This window comes from Acinonyx jubatus, chromosome C1, assembly GCF_027475565.1.
Source record: "Acinonyx jubatus isolate Ajub_Pintada_27869175 chromosome C1, VMU_Ajub_asm_v1.0, whole genome shotgun sequence".
In the NCBI taxonomy this organism is placed as follows: domain Eukaryota; kingdom Metazoa; phylum Chordata; class Mammalia; order Carnivora; family Felidae; genus Acinonyx; species Acinonyx jubatus.
Genome location: NC_069381.1, coordinates 70699838 through 70723634, shown reverse-complemented (window position 1 = coordinate 70723634; position 23797 = coordinate 70699838). Strand labels below are relative to the sequence as shown.

The following is a 23797-nucleotide window of genomic DNA, read 5'->3' as shown; positions in this document are numbered from 1 at the left end:
TCATTTTACTCATTACACGTTTTCTTTTTTCTTTTCCGTCTCTCTCCCAGGCCCGCGTGCACACAACTGATACACAACCAAACCCAAAAACAAACCAAACTACCAACTAAAATTTTTTTTTAGTCACTAGGATTTCACGTACTTCACCTCTCCACCTTTCCTCCCTTCTTCCTTCCACAACAACAACAAAAGAAAAAAAAAAAAACCCCAACAAAGTGAGTAATCTTTTTATTGTGGAAAAATAAGGGCACCAGTGTTTTAATCAAGAGAAAGATGTCTAGTACTTCTAAGAAAGTGCATTCATTTAAAGTCATGTGTGAACTTAAGTATATTTGGTAATTATGTTGTCAATAGTAAAAATTCGTTTCTGAAAGGACAGTACTTTCAAACTGAGTCCAAAACAACATGATCCTTTGAACTACAATTTTAAATACAAAGACTTTTAGTGAACAAAAAGACATATATGTCATTAATTTAAAAATATTAAATTATGATATATAAAAGGATTCACAGTACTTAGCATTTTCTCTGGTAAGAATTACAAATCCTCCAGGACTGGGGTTTATACACATTAACTTTGTTTAACCAATAAATACAAAACTGGGGAGAAACAAAGTTCACAAAACTTGTAATCGCACAGTGAGGACAAATCAAATGATTCATCTAAAGCATATACAAACTTGAAAAGTTTTTTTTTTTTTGAGTCTATAAATCTCTAATCCATACCTGTCAAAATTTATCCCATTTCTTTATCCTATTTATCCTCAAATTTATTCCATTTCTTTTTTTTAAATATTTTTTTAATGTTCATTCATTTTTGAGAGAGGGAGAGGGGATGAGAGGGAGGGAGGGAGGGAGAGAGAGAGAGAGAGAGAGAGAGAGAGAGAGAGAGAGAGAGAGAGAGAGAGAATGAGCAGGAGAGGGGCAGAGTGAGAGGGGGAGACATAGAATCCAAAGCAGGCTCCAGACTCTGAGCTGTCAGCACAGAGCCCTAGGAGCGGCTCAAATTCACAAACTGTGAGATCATGACCTGAGCCAAAGTTGGATGCTTAACCAACTGAGCCACCCAAGTGCCCCAAACTTATTCCATTTCTTTTGAATAAAGGATAACAGAATGTACATTTTTTTTTTTGTAAAGGGAGGTGTACTTGCTAAGTTCACATTAAAAAAATACGTATTTGCAGGAGTAAAGTATTTGTAATCTTTATATTTTATTGCTACTATATCTTTACTTCCCATGATCTTGGTTCAGTTAACTCTTTGTAAGATCGTTAAATTTCACCCATAACAAAAATCTGCATAAAATTTTAGTCAATTTTTTTTACCCTTTTGTTGCAAAGGAAACATTTACCATCTGATGGCTTTAAGATCCTCAGTTATAGTGTAAATAAACATTCAAGGATTTTTAAAGTAATAATAAATGTAATAATGCTCAAGAATGAATTCATTGATTCTTTTCATTGAGAAACTAATTAAATTGAAGTAACTGTAAAATAAATTAAAATGAAACATTAGAATTACTATGTGATAGTATTTTAGATATTTTACAAGAAATCTAAGCAAATGCTTGAGTTATTTCTGGTTTAAATAACTTTCTCAGATGTTATTTCCTTTCAAATCATCTTTTAGGAAAGATATAAATAACTTGTGTAATGTTTACATATCTGGTGTAGATTTGGAGAGTTAATCTTGTTTTTTTTTTAACTATTTTTCATGAAGGTTAGTTGAACTTATTAAAACCATCTGGATACTTTATGTGGTTTTCATAATCCCCCTGCATATCCCCCCCCCCCCCATGACACCTGTCATTTAACAACAACAAAAGAAACAGTCAAGAAGTTTACCCAGGGTGGCACAAACTAGTATTATATGGTTTGTATATATTAGTGTAGGGATTCAAACTATTATATGGATTCAGACTCAGGTCTCAATGACTCCAAAACCCCTATTTATATGAGGTTAAACACATGCTAAAGTTCCTTAGAGGCCTGATCCAATTAATTATATTAAATTGCTTGAAATGAGGAGATGAATGGAATTTCAACAAGGTTTAGAGGGTAGGTAACTACCTCAAAATTGCAAAGAAGATGGGGGAATTCTCATAGGGTTGTTTTTTTTTTTAATGTTCATTTATTTATTTTGAGAGAGAGAGAGAGAGAGTGCTCTCGAGGTGGGAAGGGGCAGAGAAAGAGGGAGAAAGAGAATCCTAAGCAGCTTCTCACCTTCAGGGCAGAGCCCCACGATGGGCGGAGATACAGGTGGGGATGGGGGTCCGGGATGGGTGTTGGGCTCAACCTCAGGAAGGGTGAGATCACCACCTGAGCTGAAATCAAGAGTCCCAGGCTTACCCCTGAGAGCCACCCAGGTGGCCTATTAAGATAATTTTTAAGTGAATATATCTATTTTAGGAGCGCCTGGGTGGCTCAGTCAGTTAAGTGTCTGACTCTTGATTTTGGCTTAGGTCATGATCTCACTGTTCATGGATCAAGCCCCACCTTGGGCTCTGTACTGATAGCACAGAACCTGCTTGGGATTCATTCATTCATTCATTCATTCATTCATTCATTCATTCATTCATTCATTCTCTCTCTCTCTCTCTCTCTTCCCCCCTCGCGGGCGCGCGCGCGCATGCGCTCTCTTTCTCTACCCCTTTCTCCCTCGCTGCCCCTCCCCCACTCGCGCTTGCTCTCTCGGTCTTTCAAAATAAAAAAAAAGCTTTAAAAAAATCAGTATATCTATTTTAAACCTTCACCTTTAAATGTTTACTTTAGTTAAGATTGATGTTACCTGGATTCCACCTTTTTTTTAGTAAAATCTTTTTTAGTGTTTATTTTTGAGAGAGAGGGAGAGAGAGAGAGTGTGAACCGGGGAAGGGCAGAGAGAGAGAGGGAGACACAGAATCTGAAGCAGGCTCCAGGCTCTGAGCTGTCAGCACAGACTCGGAGCTCAAACTCATGAACCATGAGATCATGACCTGAGCGAAAGTCAGACACTTAACTGACTGAACCACCCAAACACCCCTCTAGAGTTTACTTTTAAATTCTGTTTTCGGGGTGCCTGGGTGGCTCAGTCGGTTAAGCATCCGACTTCAGCTCAGGTCACGATCTCGAGGTCCGTGAGTTCGAGTCCCACGTCGGGCTCTGGGCTGATGGCTCGGAGCCTGGAGCCTGCTTCCGATTCTGTGTCTCCCTTGCTCTCTGCCCCTCCCCTGTTCATGCTGTCTCTCTCTGTCTCAAAAATAAAAATTAACATTAAAAAAAAAATTTAAAAGAAAAAAAAATCCTGTTTTCCTTTTTCTTTTTAAAAAAATTTTTAACGTTTATTTAGTTTTGAGACAGCACAAGCGGGAGAGGGGCAGAGAGAGAGGGAGACACAGAATCCAAAGCAGGCCCCAGGCTCTGAACTGTAAGCCCAGAACCTGACTCGGGGCTCGAACTCATAAACTGCAAGATCATGACCTGATACGAAGTCAGGTGCTTAACCAACTGAGCCACCAAGAGCCCCTAAATCATGTTTTCTAAAAAATTAATTGGGCATTCCAGATGAAGTAATTCATTCTAGATTGTATAAAGGTGTTAAATACACCAAAAGGTTTATATCACACTTTTCTATTCAGTATTATTTATGAGAATGTTTTCTTTCAAGATGAAGTTAAAGAATTTATAACAGAATAACTAATGGGATGGAGATACCTAATCTATCTAATACTTAGGTATTTTGAAAATTTTTGAGACCACATAACAATCATTTTTAAATGATTTGGAATGATTTTAAATTCATTTTGGAAGCCAAAATGATGTTTTGTTTTGATTTCTGTCTCCTACTGAGAACCTTTAAAACTTTAGATAGTATAATAATGCCAATGATTTGGTGTTTTGGGTGTGATGTTCACAGATTGGCCAATTTGTACTTAATTGAGATGATTATTTAAGAAATCTAAAGTCATTACACATGATAAATGTTGTCAAGTTTCTGCAAGCCGTAGATTACAAAGGGATTTTAATCTATTTGCCAACTATACTTCATTATAAGTCTTTATAAATATATTTAATTAGCATATAGTACTCAGGAATAAATTCAAAGGCACTAGGTTAAGCTATTTCAGCCTTTTATTGCCTTAAAAAATAATTAGCCTACCTTGACTCTACTTTTGCTGTTACACGATCTGTGAAAAAAAAAAATTAGGGCATGTAACTTGTTAATATTTTGTCTGAAAATTTTAGGTAATTCTTTTAAAATAGTATTAATTGGTGTGATTTCATACATTATACTTTGTTAGGTTGAGATTTATAATGCAGATTCTCATCTATTCTATTTCCTGCAGTATTTGTAGCTCTAATTTCTTTATGATCTACATGATCTTTATGAATTTTTTCAACAAATTCTTTTATGCATTAGCCCTATTCATGATTAGTATCAATAGGCATATAATGTTTGGCTGTCTTCTAACTTTAAATCCCTCTCTGAGAAATTCTGCCATTATGGCCCTGGAAGCAAGTTCAGTTGTCTTTTTTTTTTTTTTTTTTTTTTTTGGAAGAGTGCCACAGAACATTGAAGTTGCTGGTGGCAGGAAAACTCTGAGAATTACAAATTCAGCAGAAAATGGTGTGTTGATTTGAAAGTCCTACATTTATAAGTGGAATTTATTTTTTGAGAATCACTAAGGTTATTTTTTAGACCTTTGCCACTCAAAGTGTGGTTATGGAGCAGTGCTTTTCAAACTCTGAAAATCTTGTTAAAATGTGGATTTATAGGTGTGGGGGGTGGGACCTGAGATTCTGCATTTTAACAAACTTCCAGTGTAGATGAGGCTGTTTGTTATGTACTTTGAGTAGCAAGGTTCTAGAGTTCCCAGTGCCCCAATCACCTATCTTGATACATTTATTAAAGTTTTGAAGAAGCATTCTACTTTATTCTGATACTTGATACTTAAACTAAATTCTATTAGAACAAAGCAGTTGAGGTCTTTCAGCTTCAGTTTTATTATGTATATTTATACTTACTGCTTACATGTGACAAGTTTAAGCAGTTCCCTTCATATTGGTCTTATCTTGCACCAATAAACATGAGATTGTGGAATCTACTAGAGAGGAGGCTATGTAATATGCTGGTTAACAGAATAGAGCCTCTAGTTGTCTGATCAGACCCCATCACTGACTAGGCTTGTGACCTAGAACAGGTCACTCAGCCCTCAGGTTGCTGTGAGGATGAAAAAAGATAATTGGTGCTTAGTTAGCTGTTACCAAGAGAAAGGTAATCAGGCTTTGTGAGAATACTACCTTGCCCAGATCATTAGGATTCTGGATAGAGAGTGAAATGATCAGAAGGTAAGGAGTACTGCCTTGAAGAACACTGGCAATCGAGCTAACACACACCTGTTTAGGGACACTTACTTATCCTGCCCTTCTTTTGTGCATCTTTGTCTTGCTGTTCCCTCTTACTTTGTGGAACTGCAAACAGTCTCAGAGTTTTCTTCTCTACTGTCCCTAAAGCTAGCTAGCGCACAGCTTTTTTTTCTTAAGGGTTTTGTTGCTAGTCACAAGGGAGGAAACGTAAAACAGAAAAATAACTTACTTCCTTTTCATTGTACCCATCTCCCCACTTAGATGTATCTGGAAAAGAGAAAGGCACATGTATATAAAAACTCATGTACAAACCTAAGGCTTGTATTTATTCTAGTCATTTCATCTGGGCTGACAGGTTTGACTCTAAGCAGGATTGCTTGTATTTATTTAAATTCTAATACAATGTTGTAAGAATTCTTTTATTTAGGATTTTTTAAGGAGATGTAAGCAAAAGCAACAAAGTTTGTTTCTGCAGTAGGGCTTTTTTAAATGATGAAAAGATGTCTGTATATACTGTACAATTTCAGTGAAGGTTGAAATCCATAATTTCTCAGTTTGCTGATGATTTTGAGGTGGGGCACTAGTTAAATGTTTAGTAATAGTAAGTCATTTGATTTATTATGAAATAATAGTTGAGGACAAAAAATTGGCTTGAGTAGTTCACTACTATGTAGGATATTTTTCTGAGTGAAAAACTTAATTGCCACTTCTGCATTCTCTTACGGATTTTCAAAGTAAAGTTATTTTAATTACTCATTTCATTAATTATACCACAACATGTATAATTATAAGAGAATAAAGACATTTTTGACTTGCAACTTTGCGTACTTATTTTGATATCTTTTTTTACTTATATTTTCTTTTCATTGTGAGTGTGTGTGTGTGAGTGAGTGAACATAGCTGTAGGTAAAGCTAACAGGAGCTAAAGATAATTTAAATTTATGCCAGTAGGGTTTAACATTAATTTTAGCATAAAAGGGAGTAAATGGAAGATTGCAGATAGCTTTCTGTGTAATTTACATTCATATGCATCTGTTTAGTTACCTGAGATAAAAATGAAATGTTTAAAATTAAGGTCCTGAATGTGTTGCTTATATTCAGTTTTAATAAATGAATGAATTTGGCCTTTATCAGAAATCATAATGATGTACCTATTTATCTCTAAATTTTAACTTCAGTATCATGTAGTATATTGAATTATTCAGCAATAGCAGTCAGATTATTTGGTTTCAAGTTTTTGTGGTCTGTAGTTTCATGAAAAATAGTTGCATTGTATCTCATGGTATAATTATTCCTTTTAATATTACACATTTATTAAATACTTATATCAATAGATATATCAATTTGCTTAAATACGGGTTGCTAGTAGCTTTGTTTTTGTCATTACATTTCCTTGGAGTGTAGTACAAGTAAAAGCATGTTTATTTCTTTAAATGTATGTCAAAAACTCAATAGGACTCAAAATAATTTAACTATATAAAATTTTGGATCTGCTGAGAGACATCTGAGAAAATGATAAAATAATATATGACTCCTAGCTATCATGAGTTGTATAATTTTATACTTTTGGCTTCAAATTTATAATTGTGTAAAAACTACCAATAATGTCCCTTGATCATCTGAAATGCTATTAAATAATAGGGGACTTGGGCTTAAATGTGAAATAGATTTGGACTTTAGTACACTTGGCAAAAAGATGTTACCACTAACAACCTGGAAGCCCCAGTGATTCCTGAGTATGTGTTGATTTTCAGTTCTTAAATCAGTTCTTTAATTTTAAAGGAGACAGAACCAAAGAAAGACTTGAATCCTCATGTTTTTCATTAATTAAATTGAACTAAATTAATTCAAGTTATTTATTGAATATTCGTTACATGTTTGCATGTTAAATCCTGGAGGGTAGAGGTGTGTATCTCTTTTCTAGTAGCCCAGGTGTATTGCTACAAACTTTGGAGTCATAAGAGTTTATTTTGAGTACTGCTTCTTCCATTTATGAACCAGTTGATCTTGGGCAAATTACTTTCCTGAGTTATATAGTTCTCAAGATATTTCCACCATTACTCAATCCTTATGAGCAGTTAACTGGATTGATACTATCACCACATTCAGAAAGGGTTACCTGCTTTCCTACCTTTGGTGGGTAGTAGCATGGTATAGGGGAGACAGGTTAAGAGCATGGATTTTAGTATTAGATTGACTTAAATTTGAATACTACAGCTAGCACCTTGACCATATTCCTCACTTGTTCTGCCTTATGGAAATAGTCATTTTCTTAACATTGTTGTGGAGGTTAAGGGCTTTCTTACTGCTTTATCTCTCATTCCTGGCACATAATAGGTACTCAATAAATATTTGTTGAGTAAGTAAATGCCTGGCATAGTAGACATTCACGGGAACTTTCTTCCCTTTTGATTCCTAGTTCATTCCTGCCTCTGAACTAGATGAACTTGAAACCCAGTTTGTGTTTGAGATATTTTTAAAAATTATTATTAGCTTTTTAAAAAATTAATCTACTTGGTTGGGTAATATTTAGGATGAAAAAAGACAAGTTTACATTTTTTAAGGGATTTTTTTTTTTCAGTAGAGGATGGTTACTGAAAGCCTTGATTATGCATGAACCTAACGTTGTGGTTGTTTCTAAGCTCCTCATAGTTTAATGTGTTTTTATCACTCTGTTACTAGGCTTTCATATTTTATTTGCTAGAATACAAGATGAATCAACCATATATACACGTGAAGTAGCAGGACTATAATTCCATAATTTAGAAACCTTTAGTATGATCTTAAATTTTTAGAAATGTGGTTCTGTTTTAACTTTCTATGCCTAGTGAATTAGTGTTATGGTATATATTTAGCTTATTGACTGTAATTGAAGCCTGCTTTATACAGTTCTTTGGATGTGCAAAACATTTACCTCTCTATGTGGAATTGATGTTATGTGTACATTTTTCTCAAAAAAATCTTATCACATTACATTAACACAAACACATATCAAGCATTTGATGACCCTCATTGCACTATGAATTCCTTAATTCATTTTTTTTTTTTTTTTTGAGAGGGTGAGAACACATGAGTGCGGGAGGGGCAGAGGGAAAGAAACAGACAAAGAGAGAATCTTAAGCAGGCTCCACATCAAGCACAGAGCCAGACTTGGGGCTCAATCATTTGAGCATGACTTTTGATTTTGGCTCAGGTCATGATCTCAGAATCATGGGATCTAGCCCGTACCAGGCTCTGCACTGAGCACGGAACCTGCTTAAGGTTCTCTGTCTCTCTCTCTCTCTCTCCCACTTGTATTTTCTCTCTCTCAAATAAAATTAAAAAATTTTTAAAAAGAAAAATAAAATTATTCAAAATATGAATTAAAGTCATACTGTGTACAAAGCATTCTGTATAAGCTTAAGTGTGTTTTGTGTGGGGTACGTCTTTGTTAGCCCAAATATGTTTATAAAGACAATCTTAGAGTTTGTTTACTCATTTTCTTAGAATTCTTATGTCACTTTTACTAGTAGTCTAAATAATAAAAATTATTTTTAGTGAAAAAGCCAAAATGTTTCTTGTTTCATTTTAGTCTCCAAATGTGTAATACTACTTTTCCTTCTTTTTTTCCTTTAAAAATATTAGTTTTTTCTTTTTTTTTTAATTTAAATTTTAGTTAACATATAGTGCAATATTGGCTTAAGGAATAGAATTTAGTGATTCATCGCTTACATACAATACCCAGTGCTCATCACAAGTGCCGGTATGGCCCATCTCCCACCCACCTCCTACTATCAACCCATAGTTTGTTCTCCGGTCATTAAGAGTCTCTTGTGGTTTGTTTCCCTCTCTCCTCTTTTTTTTCCCCCTTCCCACATGTTCATCTGTTTTGTTTCTTAAATTCCATATATGAGTGAAATCATGGTATTTGTCTTTCTCAGATTGAATTACTTTGCTTAGCATAATGCATTCTAGTTCCATCTATTTCATTGTAAATGGCAAAATTTCATTCTTTTTGGATAGCTGAGTAATATTCCATTGTTAAAAATAGTATGTTAATAACTGATCTCAAGTGACTGGTTTTTCCTGGTATCCTAGGCATTATGTTTTACTTTCTTCTTTTTCTTTGAAACAGATTTATTTGAAAATGTCTATGGGTCTTCAGTGAAGAGAAGAGAACTTGAAGATCTGAAGGATAATATTGGAATCAGAGGTCATAAGCCACTTAACAGCATCACTGTGTCAAAGAAACGCAATTGGCTATATCAGAGTACTCTGAGATCTTTTAACCTGGAAGAAGAAAATAAGAAATGCCAAGACAGAAGTCATTTATCCATCTCACCTAAACATCAGTTATCACGACCTTTCCTCAAATCATCTGAAGAATATTGTACATATGTGGTGTGTAATGCTACAAATTCTTCATTATCAAAAAATTGTTCTTTAGATTTTAATGAGGAAAATGATGCAGATGATGAAGGAGAAATATGGTACAACCCCATTCCTGAGGATGATGACTTTGGTATATCAAATGCCTTGAGTTTTGGTGAGGCAGACCCTGCTGTTCTGAAGTTTCCTGCTGTTAGTTTGAGAGTATTGTCTGGTCCAGACCTAATGAAAGCAGAACAGTACACTGAAGGCTTGCTGTACTCTTCAGAACACAGAGGCAAGGTTCATACATCACAGTCAAATGAAGTGAATCCTGTTGAGTCCATCCACTCCACAGAGCTCGTGCGGCAGTACAAGCAAGGGCTTGGACACAAGACACAAGAAAGAATAATGGTAGAGGAGAGTCTCATGTTGAAATCTCCTTTTGCAGGTAAAGATGGTCACATGTTTGCCTTTCTTCTTCCATTCAATTCTTGGACAGTAGCTAAAACTAAATATAGATGTCTATTGTAGCTATGTACTTTTCCTTACAAAGTGAGTGTGTTTTCATAAAAATAAAGAAAACTTCAAAAACGTTTACAAATATTTGTATATAGATGGTGGTTTAGTTATTCCTGTCACAGACTTGATTTTGTAAGGGGTGAAGATGCTGGGGTAGTCCTACACCAACTGTTAGTGTGTCTGTCCTTAATTAGTTTCTCTTAGTTGAAAGAGTGGGATCATGAGGTGCAGAAGAGAAAGACACATTTCCTTTTTGCTTTTAATTTTTTTTAATTTTTTTTAATGTTTGTTTATTTTTGAGAGAGAGAGAGAGGCAGACTGCAAGTGGGGGAGGGGCAGAGAGAGAGGGAGACACAGAATCTGAAGCAGGCTCCAGGCTCTGAGCTATCAGCACAGACCCCGATGCGGGGCTTGAACTCACAAACCGTTAGATCATGACCTGAGCCAAAGTTGGATGCTTAACTGACTGAGCCACCCAGGCGCCCCAAGATATATTCTTTATGTAAATCTAATTTTGCTTCATTCATTCATTCACTCATTCATTCATTTATACCTAGCCTGGCTATAGCTGAAAAGTTGTATAGTCCGTGTATCAGTAGTTATTACTTTACAGTTTCATGCCTACATTTCCTCATGAACAAAGGAAAGGAAGAAGAGAAAAAATAAATGAGAGGTAAAAGTAAAGACCTCGCAAGTAGGTGGGTGTTGCAATAGTTATGGAACCTAGAAAAGAAATAATTGAAGTTTGATGCATATTAGGTTGCACCATATGAAATTGACAGTTTTTGATCTGCAGAACACTATATGAAATAGTTCAACCTAATGGTTTCTTTCTTCCTTGATTGCCTTGAGTTTTTGATGTGCTTCTTTTAAAATTTGGTCCCAGACACACTAGGAAATAGCAGAGAGCATATTTAGTTGCAAATATCAAATGTTGGCTAGAAAGCAGTTCTGTTTTATATCAAGTTGTTTTAATTTATAAAATTTCAAATGATACAGAATATTCAAAGATGTGGCGTATAACAGATGCTGTCAGTATCTTGTCCTTATCCCTTGGGATTTATTATTTATTTAGATGGGAAAAGCCTCCATCCAAACATCAGTATCTGCATCTCTGCTTGAGGATTCTGGCAGGAGTGTTAGAGAACTTCTCTGCAGGAAGCCTAGGAGTGCCCCTCAGTGAGTGACTGTTGGAGTGCCCACCAACCAGAATTGGTGTAGAACCACCTCAGCTCTCTCATGCCCTGGGTGTCATAATTCTACATCATTTCCCAGAGTTTTCTCCTGATGTTAAACATGAGTTGCCTGTAGTAGTACCAGGCTTGATTGTTCTTGGATTTGCCCCTGAATTTTCTCACTTCTTGCTGATAATTATGTGCTTTACAAATACATTACTTGGATTTGAATCCTTTTCTCAGGGATATGTGGAGGTGGAATAAATGTTATATGATAAGAGAAAAAGTGAGTTAAATAACAGTGTATACTATATTATGTCAGTTTGAAAGAAACACGGAAAAGTTATACTAGAAAAGTTAAGTATTCCCCCCCGCCCCCGCCACTGCCATGTTAGGATTGAAGGTAATGAAAAATTTTGTGAGTGGGGCACCTGGGTGGATCAGTCGGTTAAGCATTGGACTCTTGATTTTGCCTCAGGTCATGGTCTCACGGTTTGTAAGGTCGAGCCCCTCGTCCGGCTTACACTGACAGCACAGAGCCTGCTTTTTTACATTTTTAAAATTAAAAAAATTGTGTGTGTGCATTTCTAATTGTAGACTGATTTTTCAGAAGAATTTGTAGGTTTTTTTTTGTAAGCTAGATGGAAAGAGGAATAAATGCTTTATGAAATAATAGTTTGGAATACAGGTTGTGATTGGAGTGGTAGGGAAGCTTGCAGGAGTATGGCAGAGAGTGATGGGTTTGTATGGTGCAGGAAAGGCAAGAGGGCATAAGAATAACAGCAAAGTTAGAAAGCCAGTGTCTGTAAAGTTACACATATTTTGATTTAAGTTGCTGTCTTCAAACTTTATTATTTTATGTTTGTGGTAAATTGTGAACCTAGAAAGACTAACAGATATTATAAAAACAAAAACAAAAACTTGAAAGTAGGGTAGAGCTGTTATTTATGTTTCCTCTCTCTCTGTTATTCTTCTTTTTAGCATCTTATTAAAATATAATAAGCACAGTCCTAAGTTGACTAAAGGAAATATTTAGTTTATTTGTATGTCATCATTTTGTTTTAGTTTGATCAGAAAGGTTACCTAAAGTGATCTGTTTTCTTTAGCAATATTAACAGAGCTGTTGAGGGGTGCCTGGGTGGCTCAGTCAGTTAAGCATTTGACTATTCATTTTGGCTCAGGTAATGATCTCAGGGTTGTGAGATTGAGCCCCACGCTGAGGGTGGAGCCTGTTTGGGATTCTCTCTCTCTCTCTCTCTCTCTCTCTCTCTCTCTCCCTCCCTCCCTCCCTCCCTCCCTCTCTGCCCCTCCCCCTCTCGCTCTTGTGTGCATGCTCTCTCTCTCTCAAAATAAATAAACATCAAAAATGAGAACTGTTGAGAAATAGGCAAAGATAATGGTTGAATTTCAAAATAATTTTCTGATCAAGAAATAAAAAAGCTTGAGTATATTTAGTATCGCTGACAATTTTTTAAACATTCTAACACAATTATGACTTGTTATTTTGTTTATTAAGTCCCATATGTATATTTATGTTTTATCTAGTTGCGATCATAGCGGTCTGTTTTTGGTGTTTTTGTTTTGTTCGAGAAAGGGAGAGCATGCCCCTTCCCCCACACCCCCATGTACAGGGGAGGGGCAGAGGGAGAGGGAGAGAGAGAATCTTAAGCAGGCTCCCTGCCCAGTTTGATGCCTGACTTGGGGCTCAATCACACGACCTGAGGTCATGACTTGAGCCGAAGTCAAGAGTTGAATGCTTCACTGACTGAGCTCCCCAGGTGCCCCTGTTTTTGGTTTTTGATATTTCCACTTGATGTTTTCATCTTGTATTGTTACATGTAGATTAACATTATTGTTTACCAATTTTATAGTATTTAATAGGGTTGATGTGTCCTAATCTATTTGACTGGTTATGTTGGGTGTTAATAGATTATTTCCACTACTAGAGGAGTGATCGTCATCATGATCTATTTCACTTTATTTGGATTAATTACTAGTATCATTACTGGGTTTTTATGGCTGGAAACTATTATAGTAATTACTATATTATATTTCCTAAAAGGTTTACCACTTTACAGGCAACTGACAATTGGTTGGTTGATTAATTGATTTACTCTATAAATGCTCAATTTCTGCTGTGTGCCAGTTACTGTTCTAGGTGCTGAAGGAATGTGCCAGTTTCACTTGATTCTAGCCTAGTTTATGGATTTACAAAGATTTTCATTTTGTACTTTCCCTGTATAGCTAGTCTGTGATTTGATTAGTATAATTTTGGTTTAATTTTAAGCAATTATTGAATTTGGTAGTATTTCAGCTCTTGGGTTTTATAAAAACAAAGCATTTTTATTTTAATAAGTTTAGTCTTGTCTGAAGTAGAAATTGCTAACATACACAGTATTTCATTTTAATAGTTAAAGACTTCAGTAAGAATATTTAATGCATGATGTGTAAAAAAAGTCAAAATGTTAAATTAACTCCGTAATACTTTAATAGAACCTAGAGCAATTTAATATACTGGATAGCTTTTTAAGCCATTGACAAAATAGATTGTAGACTACAGCAGGACTCTGATTACTATAGAATGTTTTAGGCCAGTAAACCAATAGAATTGTATTACAATTTACAGTAACAAGGGAATGCTTTGTCTAGTTTATCAAATATTCCATTTCTTATTTGTTATTTACCAGAAAAGCCCCGCAGGCATACTTAAAATAGTCCTTTCTCTATAAAGAAACCACTTCTTTGTTTTTAGGACACATAAAAAGGGGAGGAGGGAGATTATATTAGCACTTTAAAAGAAAGGTCATTTAATCTATTGATTTTGAAATGAATTAATACTCTCTTTTGTTATTTTAATTGTGAAATGTAGTATTTTATAGAGTAACCTCTGATACTAGGGTCATTAGAGATCTTTATAAGGAATAGTTAGAGGAAGTGTGAAAAACTCATTTAAATTTTAAATAATTTAAATCATAGATTGTTTCATTCATTCTTTTTTTTTTTTTTAAGTAAGCTCGAGGCCCAGCCCCAAGATCAAGAGTCACATGCTGTCCTGAGTGAGCCAGCCAGGCACCCCTAAATTGTTTCTTTAAAGAAAGTTTAAACTTATATAATAGATTTTAGAAGTTATTTTCATTTTGCTTTATTAAACACTTAAATAGGAACAGTTTCACATTTTAAAATAAAATTGATTAGTCAGTTTATACATTTTTTTTTTAACTGAGGGATTGAAAGTTTAAGGTTGAGGGGCCCCTGGGTGGCTCCTCAGTCAGTTAAGTGGGTTATGCGTCTGACTCTTGATTTTGGCTCAGGTCATGAGTTTGTGAGTTTGTGAGTTTGAGCCCTGCGCCCGGCTGGCGCTGACAGCCTGGAGCCTGGCTGGGATTCTGTCTTTCCCTCTCTTTCCCCCCTTCCCTCCCTCCCTCTCTCTAAATAAATAAGTAAATAAACAAACTTAAAAAAAAGAAAAAAGAAAGTTTAAGGTTAAATGGAATATTTTATTTAAAAACAAACATTTATTTATTTTTGAGAGAGGGAGAGGGAAGGGTTGGGGGAGGGGCAGAGAGAGAGGGAGACAGAGGATCTGAAGTGGGCTCTGGGCTGACAGCAGAGAGCCTAATGCGCCCAAACTCATGAACCATTAGATCATGACCTGAGCTGAAGTTAGATGCTTAACCTACTGAGCCATCCAGGTGCCCCTTAACTTCTTAATAATGGTTAAGAAGCCACCATTAAAAATCAATTTAATGTATATGTATAGACAGAAAAATGTTTAGAAGGATGGAAGTACTCTAAAGTACAGTATTTAAGAATATAGGCTCTGAAGGCCTATGCTTAGGTTTGAATTGTACCTGTTTCTGCCACTTAGCTGCTTTGTGATCTTAAACAAATCAGCTCTGTGCATGAGGTCCTTGTCTGGAGGATGGGATGCTTGTGGTATCTTAACTCTTAGGGCTATTTCAAGAATTAAATCAGAATCTGTGCATACTAAGTGTTAAATTAATTTTTCATACTTTTTAACAATTTACTGTTAAACTACTTTGGATATTATTTTCACCTCACTATTTATAATGACTCATCTCTTAATAGCTCAGTTTAGGCTATATGGATTTCTTTGTGTCTTTTAAAAACTTTTTATTGTAAACCTGGATAATTTTGACATTCAGGGGGGGAAAAAGCTATTTTTGTGTGGAGAAAAAAATCAAAAACATTTCAATGCTTTACTCTTCATGAAAACTGAGAAGATAACAAAACTTATTTATGTCTCTGTACTGTTATTTAATATATTGAAATTGCAAGGAAAGGCCCTAATTTAGCTTTTGAAGTTCCAGGGAATTATTGTATATAAATAATAAAAGAAAGAAAATGTCTTTATAGTTTTTAAAATTATTCAATTAGCTTTATGATATTCAATATTCAGTTATTCTTTTTTTCTTTTTTTTTTTAAGTTTTATTTTTTTAATTTACATCCACATTAGTTAGCATATAGTACAACAATGATTTCAGGAGTGAATTCCTTAGTGCCCCTTACCCATTTAGCCCATCCCCCCCTCCCACACCCCCTCCAGTAACCCTGTTTGTTCTCCATATTTATGAGTCTCTTGTGCTTTGTCCCCTCCCTGTTTTTATATTATTTTTGTTTCCCTTCCCTTACGTTCATCTGTTTTGTCTCTTAAAGTCCTCATATGAGTAAAGTCCTATGATATTTGTTTTTCTCTGACTGATTAATCAATATTCAATTATTCTTGATTAACTGTGTTTCATTCTATATATAATCTTTCGTGATATGTTCTGAGGGAACATCGAAGAAAGAAAGGGCTCGTAGTTGTCAAAATTATAAACTTATTTGGTTTTTGGGGTGCCTGGGTGGCTCAGTCATAAAGCATCTGACTTGATCTCAGCTCAGGTCTTAATCTCAGGGTGGTGAGTTCAAGCCCCGTGTTGGGCTCTGCATTGGGCATTAAGCCTACTTAAAAAAAAAAGGTAAATAAATAATAATAATAATCTTGTTTTGTTTTTAACTTTAAAAAAAAAAAAAACACTGCTTGGGGTGCCTGGGTGGCGCAGTCGGTTGGGCGTCCGACTTCAGCCAGGTCACGATCTCGCGGTCCGTGAGTTCGAGCCCCGCGTCAGGCCCTGGGCTGATGGCTCAGAGCCTGGAGCCTGTTTCCGATTCTGTGTCTCCCTCTCTCTCTGCCCCTCCCCCGTTCATGCTCTGTCTCTCTCTGTCCCAAAAATAAATAAACGTTGAAAAAAAAAAAATTAAAAAAAAAACAAACACTGCTATGTGATAAAATTTAGTTTTTAGAGAAGTATAAACAAATGTTCTTTTATTAGAGTAGGATTTCTTTTTTCTTTTTAAAATTGGAGTAGGATTTCTAAATAAACACTCAAATAGATAATATGCCAAAATAAACATATCAAAATAGGAAGCTTTCCTAGTTTCCTCTGATATCCACTGTTCATGGTTATAAAATAACATACTCCCTGAATTATATTGCAGTGGGAAAGATTTAAAAGGAATCTATATTACCCTTCCTCCAAACCTTTAAAGTAGAAAAGAAGATGGAGACGAAGATGCTTCTTTCCACCCTAAGCCATTTGGAAATCCCGACCCCCCTTTCTTTAAGATTTTATTTTTATGTAATCTCTACACTCAGCATGAGGCTAAAACTTGCACAATCTCAAGATCAAGAGTCACTTGCTCTACCTACTGAGCCATCCAGGCACCCCTGGAAATCCTTGATACTGTGTTTGAAGGTGGTAATGGAGATTTACCTAAACTTGTAACTTACTAAATCTCCCCAGTGTGATAAAACAAGGGAGAAATTTCTGTCCATGGGAGAGTCTGTTTAGTTGTTGATTTATAAAGTAGGAATCAAAACATATCACCTTATAATATCTTTTTTTTTTTTTTTAAAGGTCCTGGGATCCTAGGTGCTACAAATAAGACTGAATTGGGAGCCACCGAATTATCTTCTCCAAGCCCTAGCCCTGTGAAAAAAAGCAGTTCAATTAACTGGTCTTTCCCAGATAAAATAAAATCTCCACGAACTGTGAGGAAACTTTCCATGAAAATGAAAAGGTTGCCAGAACTTAGCCGAAAACTGAGCGTTAAAGGAACTTTGAATTACATGAACAATCCAGATAATACTCCTTCCTTGTCTAAATGTACCTGTCGAGAAATTCATCATGCCAATATTCTACCTTCTGGGAACACAACCACAGCTGCTAAGAGGAATGTCATAAGTCGGTACCATCTGGATACCAGTGTATCTTCTCAGCACAGCTACCAGAAGAAAACATCTGTGAGTTCCAAGTATTCCTGCAAAGGTGGTTACCTCAGTGATGGAGATTCACCTGAACTTATAACTAAATCTAGCAAACATGGATCTGACAACAAATTTGGAAAGGGAAAAGAAATAATTCCAAGTAGTTGCAGCAAGAGTGAAATAGACATTGATGCTTTTAGACATTATAGTTTTTCTGATCAACCTAAGTGTTCTCAGTACATATCTGGGCTCATGAGTGTGCATTTCTATGGTGCGGAGGATTTAAAACCACCTCGGATAGATTCAAAAGATGTCTTTTGTGCAATTCAGGTAGATTCAGTAAACAAAGCAAGAACAGCTTTGCTCACATGTCGGACAACATTTTTAGACATGGATCATACTTTCAACATAGAAATTGAAAATGCGCAGCATTTGAAATTAGTAGTATTCAGTTGGGAACCGACTCCAAGAAAAAATCGAGTGTGTTGTCACGGAACTGTTGTTCTCCCCACCTTATTCAGAGTGACAAAGACACATCAGTTGGCTGTCAAACTTGAGCCTAGAGGTCTTATTTATGTGAAAGTGACTCTTCTGGAACAGTGGGATAATTCTCTTCCTGGACTGGCTATAAATCGAGAACCAGTAATATTTGGTGTTGATATTCGAAAAGTTGTAGAGAAAGAAAATACAGGACTGATGGTGCCACTTCTGATACAAAAATGTATTATGGAAATTGAAAAGAGAGGCTGTCAGGTATTATTTCAGTTTCTCTACTACCTCCCGATGTATTTATCTACCTTAATTAATTAAATTTATAGTAAGTCTTGGGGGAAGGGATTCAAGGTAAGGTTAAAAAAATCTAATTTAGACATTTTCTCATTCCTATTTTTAAAATTTATCCCATTATTGTTTAGGGTATAATTCACATCTTCACCTACATTGTCAGTGAGCAATTGAGAGCATGCTAGATGGTTCCACAATTTATGTTGTGATGCAGAGTTATGTGGGTTTTATACCTCGCTATCAGGATTGCTTTACAATGACATTCCTAAGAAAAGCCAGAGCTATGATAGGCAAAGACTAATTCATTTAAGGAATGTTTCTGCATGGTTTGACATTCCTGTGGTACAAAATTCCAACAGTGAATCTTAAAACCCTGCTATACTCCTAAAACTAACTCCCTGTCCTTGTTCCCTACTCTCCCTCATCCCACACTTCAGGAAGCATACATAAGCTTATTTGTCTCTGAACTTTGGGATATTGTGGAGGATGAGGAGAGGTCCTACTAATAACATGTCTCATTCTCTCTTCCTTTTAAGTGAGAAGGTAACAATAAAATAAAATAAAATAATAAAATAAAATAAAATAATGTAAAAGCAGCCCATTAAAAAAAACAAAAACCCTGGTGTTATATATAATAAGATATGTAATGTTAACCAATTGTAGACCTTATCTTTTTTTCATTAATACATGTGGACTGTGACAATGAGAAACAGCATATCATTCAGGATGTTATTCTGAGGTGCAAGTAATAGTTTAAATTCAAAAATTAAGCCTAAAATTAGATATTCTGAAGTATTTCTGCTTTAATACTATCAGAATTTATGACATTGATTAAAAACATCAGAGGTAAATATCAACGAATCAGAATTATGATTTCTTTATGTGTAGAAAAGAGTTTTAAAATAACTCACCTTGAACCTGATGTGGAAACTACAGAAACAGTGTAAGTTAGTGGGGTTTTGTATTAAGATGCAGGAAACTTGGGTACCGGTTTCTCCTCCATTATTAATTAGCTGTGTGATGTTGGGCAAGTCACTTAATCTCTGTGGGCCTTATTTGCGTATATCTATAAAAGTAGATGCAGTAGTTTCCTGAAGGTAAGAGGTACATCTGAGCTTTTGAAACCTCTTCTCTATTATTCAGATAGAATTTATATTTTCTATATGAGAATACATACGGCTTTTAGTTTCCAATCCAACTTTTGGTCCAGTTACTTTTTCTTAAGGTTCTCTGTTTTTCTCCCATTTTTTTTCAGGCAATATGTAGAAAGGTCAGAGATTAGGCCAATTTCAAATTATTAAACAAACTTTTACAACTGAATTTTAAAATAAGTAACCCAAATAGCACTGTACTTTTACAATCTATTTTCTGAGATAGTTTATAAAGAATGGGTATATAAAACTTATAATTTTTTCATGAGTTTTTATTTATTCAATTTGTTACAATCAGTTATAGTCATTATTCTTTGAAGCTTAAATTATCCCAAGTTTGGCTAGGGAGTGCCTCTTGCAACTAGCTACTGATTGCTTTGTTATATCCCCAGTAGCGTTTGAGCATTTCTTTTCTTTATGAGTAAGACTGTTGTAATTTATTTTAAATACCCACAAAATATTTTTAGCAATGCTTTTTATTTCTATACTTAAAGTTTAGAAATAGTTATTTTAATAAAGAATTATTTCCTATGAAGTAAAAAATTTATAGTAGTCCATTTGGAACTGCAATTTTTAAACACCTTTTTTTGTTTGTTTGTTTGTTTTGTTTCTTTTGCTTTTTCTGTCTCTCCCCTGCCCTGCCAGAGAAAGAGGCTTATTGTGTCTACATTTTACAGACTAGCACACTGCTTAAATTTTGGTTACCTTTTTAGGCAGTAATTATTCTTGTGTTTGTTATCAGGAGCATCAGGTTTTAACAGTCATACAAAAATAGTTTGTGGCATCTTCCAAATGCTTTGAAGGCTATTACCACCTATCCCCTGCTTTCAATGGGAAAAATTACGATGGAAATCATACTCCTGGTTTATCCAGTACAGATTCTATCACTGATAGGGGCATTAAGCATGTACTTGAAGTGTTTGATTTAAGAAGTCAGCCTCTGAAATTAGGGGTATATCCTAAAGTGTCTTTTCCTTGAAATCTCTGTATTAGATCTATCTTCTTTTATTCACCTTTAAAAATTACCTTTGTATTTTCAGCTTTGTGGACAACATGTTACCATTAATTTATTACTTACTATTGAAGTATTGCTTTCTTTAACTTGTTCTAGGTTCACCTCCTTCTCAAGTTCAAGGGGATACATCTTTATTATGGGATTTTGTGACACTTAAGTGTGCCTACACCAGAAGGGCTCCACTCAATCAAATTAGTTTCTTCTAATAGCATTTTCTTTGATCCTGTTAAAATTTTAGTTTCATTTTCTGGATCATCTGTGATTCTACCATGTCTTGTGATGATGTGACCAACATAGGACATGCTATTCTCAATGCAAATGCACTATGAAGTTGTATAAGAATAGGAAATTTCCTTCTAAGTACATTCCTTAGTTTCCCATATTACATAGATCCTTTTGAATGTAGCAGCACCTTGCATTACCTTCTCTCAGAAATAGTTGTAGTTTCCTTAGTATCTTTCAATTAATACTTAATAGCTTATCATCTCAACTATTTTGGATAATATTTCTCTATGTCCATTAGTAACATTTTCCTATATCAAGACCCACCTTTTGTATTCTATCAGTTATGTAATGACTTGGAGAGGTTTGTATCATAAATACACCTGGAAATTTCATTTGTGTACTCCTTTTCCTAGATTGTTTATATGATTTTAAAGTGATTCCTGGTTCAAATCTTTGGGGATCCTCACTGTTTGTTTTTACTTTTTTCTGTCTTGAAATAATTTCTTTATAACTTCCTTCAACTCAAGGTGATTCGGCTTCCTAAACAGTCTTTGATGTGGAAATATAATCAACAACCACGTATTTTTCTTAATTTTCTTGAAGGTTTTTTTTTTTTTTTTTAACTCTGATTGCTTAATCAGTCATGTTTTCTCTTTACAGATACAGTGCTGATTTCTTCTCAGTGACTTTATAGTGAACTTCCTAAGACTTAGTATTTTATCTCCTATATGAACTGTGTTTAAAAAATGAATCTTTTTAATGTAGGGTGGGTGGTATCTGTGTATCTTATATACATTTTGAACTAAAGGTTTAATTTTAATTTTAATATATTTTAATTGAATTTCCTCTGTCCCTTTATGATCAATTAACTTAGTAAGTTAAAAAATTCATTTCTTCCTGAGGATCTTTTTTTTCTTCTAAAAAGGTAACTTCACACAAATAGTATATTGGAATTTTATTTCAATGGTATTACTTTTTTGTGGATAAATAAATTGAGTTTAAAGAGATTAAATAATTTGCCCAAATTCACTAAGCAAGGAGTTACAGAGTGGGACTATATGGAATCCCAAACCCTTGTTTAACCACTGTGCTGCATTTCTTCCTCAGGGAAAAGATGTGAAAAGGCATGACCTTGGGGCATGGAGATATTGGTTGAGCATATAAGACTAAAGGGAAGGGCTTGTATCTTAAGATAGCCAGCATTATAGAAATCATAGTATATTGTCTGAATTTAAATGAAAGAATATAGAATGTTTTTATTAAACTGATGAATATAGTCTATGGTGAGATTTCAAAAGCTGTTTGAGGTATTTTTAATTAAATGTCATTAGAACATATTTGATTACCAAGTTCATGTGACTTAAATATTTTGTGCTGTTATATCTTCTCCTTATCAAATTTATCATAATGTGGCCATAATTTTATTTCTAGGTAGTAGGCCTGTACCGATTATGTGGTTCGGCAGCAGTCAAGAAAGAACTTCGAGAGGCTTTTGAGAGAGATAGCAAAGCTGTTGGTCTGTGTGAAAACCAGTACCCAGATATAAACGTAATAACAGGTAATAAATAGTTTTTATTCTCTGTACACATTCTGGAAAGAATACATCTGTAGGAAAAGGACTTAAAATACTATTTTGTAGCCTAAATTTAATTGGGTTTTATTCTGAAGTCTTATTTTCCTTCCTTCACAAACATTGTATTATTTTCTGTGGAGAGGTTACTACCAAGATATGGTCCTTGCCCTGAAACAACCAGTAAATATTGGGGGGGAAATACGACCTATGTTAAATTAGCTATTACTAGGTAGCAGAAGGAAAAAGGTACATTTTCTTCATAGAAGGATAAATAAAACACCATCAGAGTTCAGTTTGATTGTCGCCAGGTCATGTAAAGGGCATTGACTATTTGGATAGAGAATTCAGATTTATTTACTAGGCAGAGGGGACCCATCAAAGATTTTTTTATTTATTTTTGAGAGACAGAGAGAGGCAGAGCATGAGCAGGGGAGGGGGAGAGAGAGAGAGAGATACAGAATCTGAAGCAGGCTCCAGGCTCGGAGCTGTTTGGTAGCACGGGGCCCAAACTCACGAACTGCAAGACCATGACCTGAGCTGAAGTCGGACCCTCAACCGACTGAGCCACCCAGGCGCCCCCCCATCAAAGATTTTTCAGCAGGGGAGTGAAATCTTTAGAGAGATAGTCTTCAGGAATATTAATCTGGCAACTCTATGTGACGGATTGTAATTAAAAGAAACCGAGGACAGAAGACCAATTAGGAAGCCTTAGCAGTAGTACCAGCAAAGAGGTGATAAGAGCTGAAGGAGTCTTGTAGCAGTAACAATAGGAAAGAGTAGAACTGAAAAGATACGAAGAAAGAGAGGGCCCTTACAAGCATGACTTTGACGCCTTGTTGATTTGGTACCATTTGCAGAAACTAAGAAGCTGAAAGGAGAGCTACTGCTTTTGGTGGAGAAATGTGAAAAAAAAAAACCACAAAAAACTATGAATTGGGTTTTGTTTCAAACTTATATACTGAATTTGAGGTACTAGTAGGTGATCTACATGGATATATCAGGCAAAGTAGAAAGTGCTCATCTACAGCTAAGGAGAGGATATAGTAAAATTTACCAAGTGGTGAGTATATTCCAATATATAACATTGGAAATATACTTGTAGTACTCCTGAGACGTGGAGGTGGGAAATGGCAATGTGCGGGTCATTAGCATATAATTGTAATTAACACTTTGTGATTGTCGGTAAAGTTTGAAGAGACAAGATCTTTGAGGATCTCCAAACTTTGGAGGCACGAAGACAAAGAAGTTCCAGCTGAAGAGATTGAGAGGATAGGAGTCAGAAAGTTTGGGAAACGAAAGACAATAGTTTAAGGAAAGGTATGAGGCAGTGTCATTTGATGGAGAGATCATATAAGATGGGAACAGAAATAAGGCCTTTGAATTTGGCCA

At 35.2% G+C, this 23797-nt stretch overlaps 1 protein-coding gene across 3 annotated transcripts in view; it reads left to right on the top strand.

Annotated features, from left to right (window-relative positions):
* The window catches only part of SYDE2 (synapse defective Rho GTPase homolog 2), a 50910-nt gene that overhangs the window by 1920 nt on the left and 25193 nt on the right, over positions 1-23797 (top strand). For all 3 annotated transcript variants that reach the window (XM_053214342.1, XM_027058720.2, XM_027058721.2), the window contains exons 2-4: positions 9460-10143; positions 17312-18414; positions 22267-22393. In XM_053214342.1, coding sequence (XP_053070317.1) covers positions 9460-10143; positions 17312-18414; positions 22267-22393 — 1914 coding nt within the window. The remainder of the gene's footprint in view (positions 1-9459; positions 10144-17311; positions 18415-22266; positions 22394-23797) is intronic.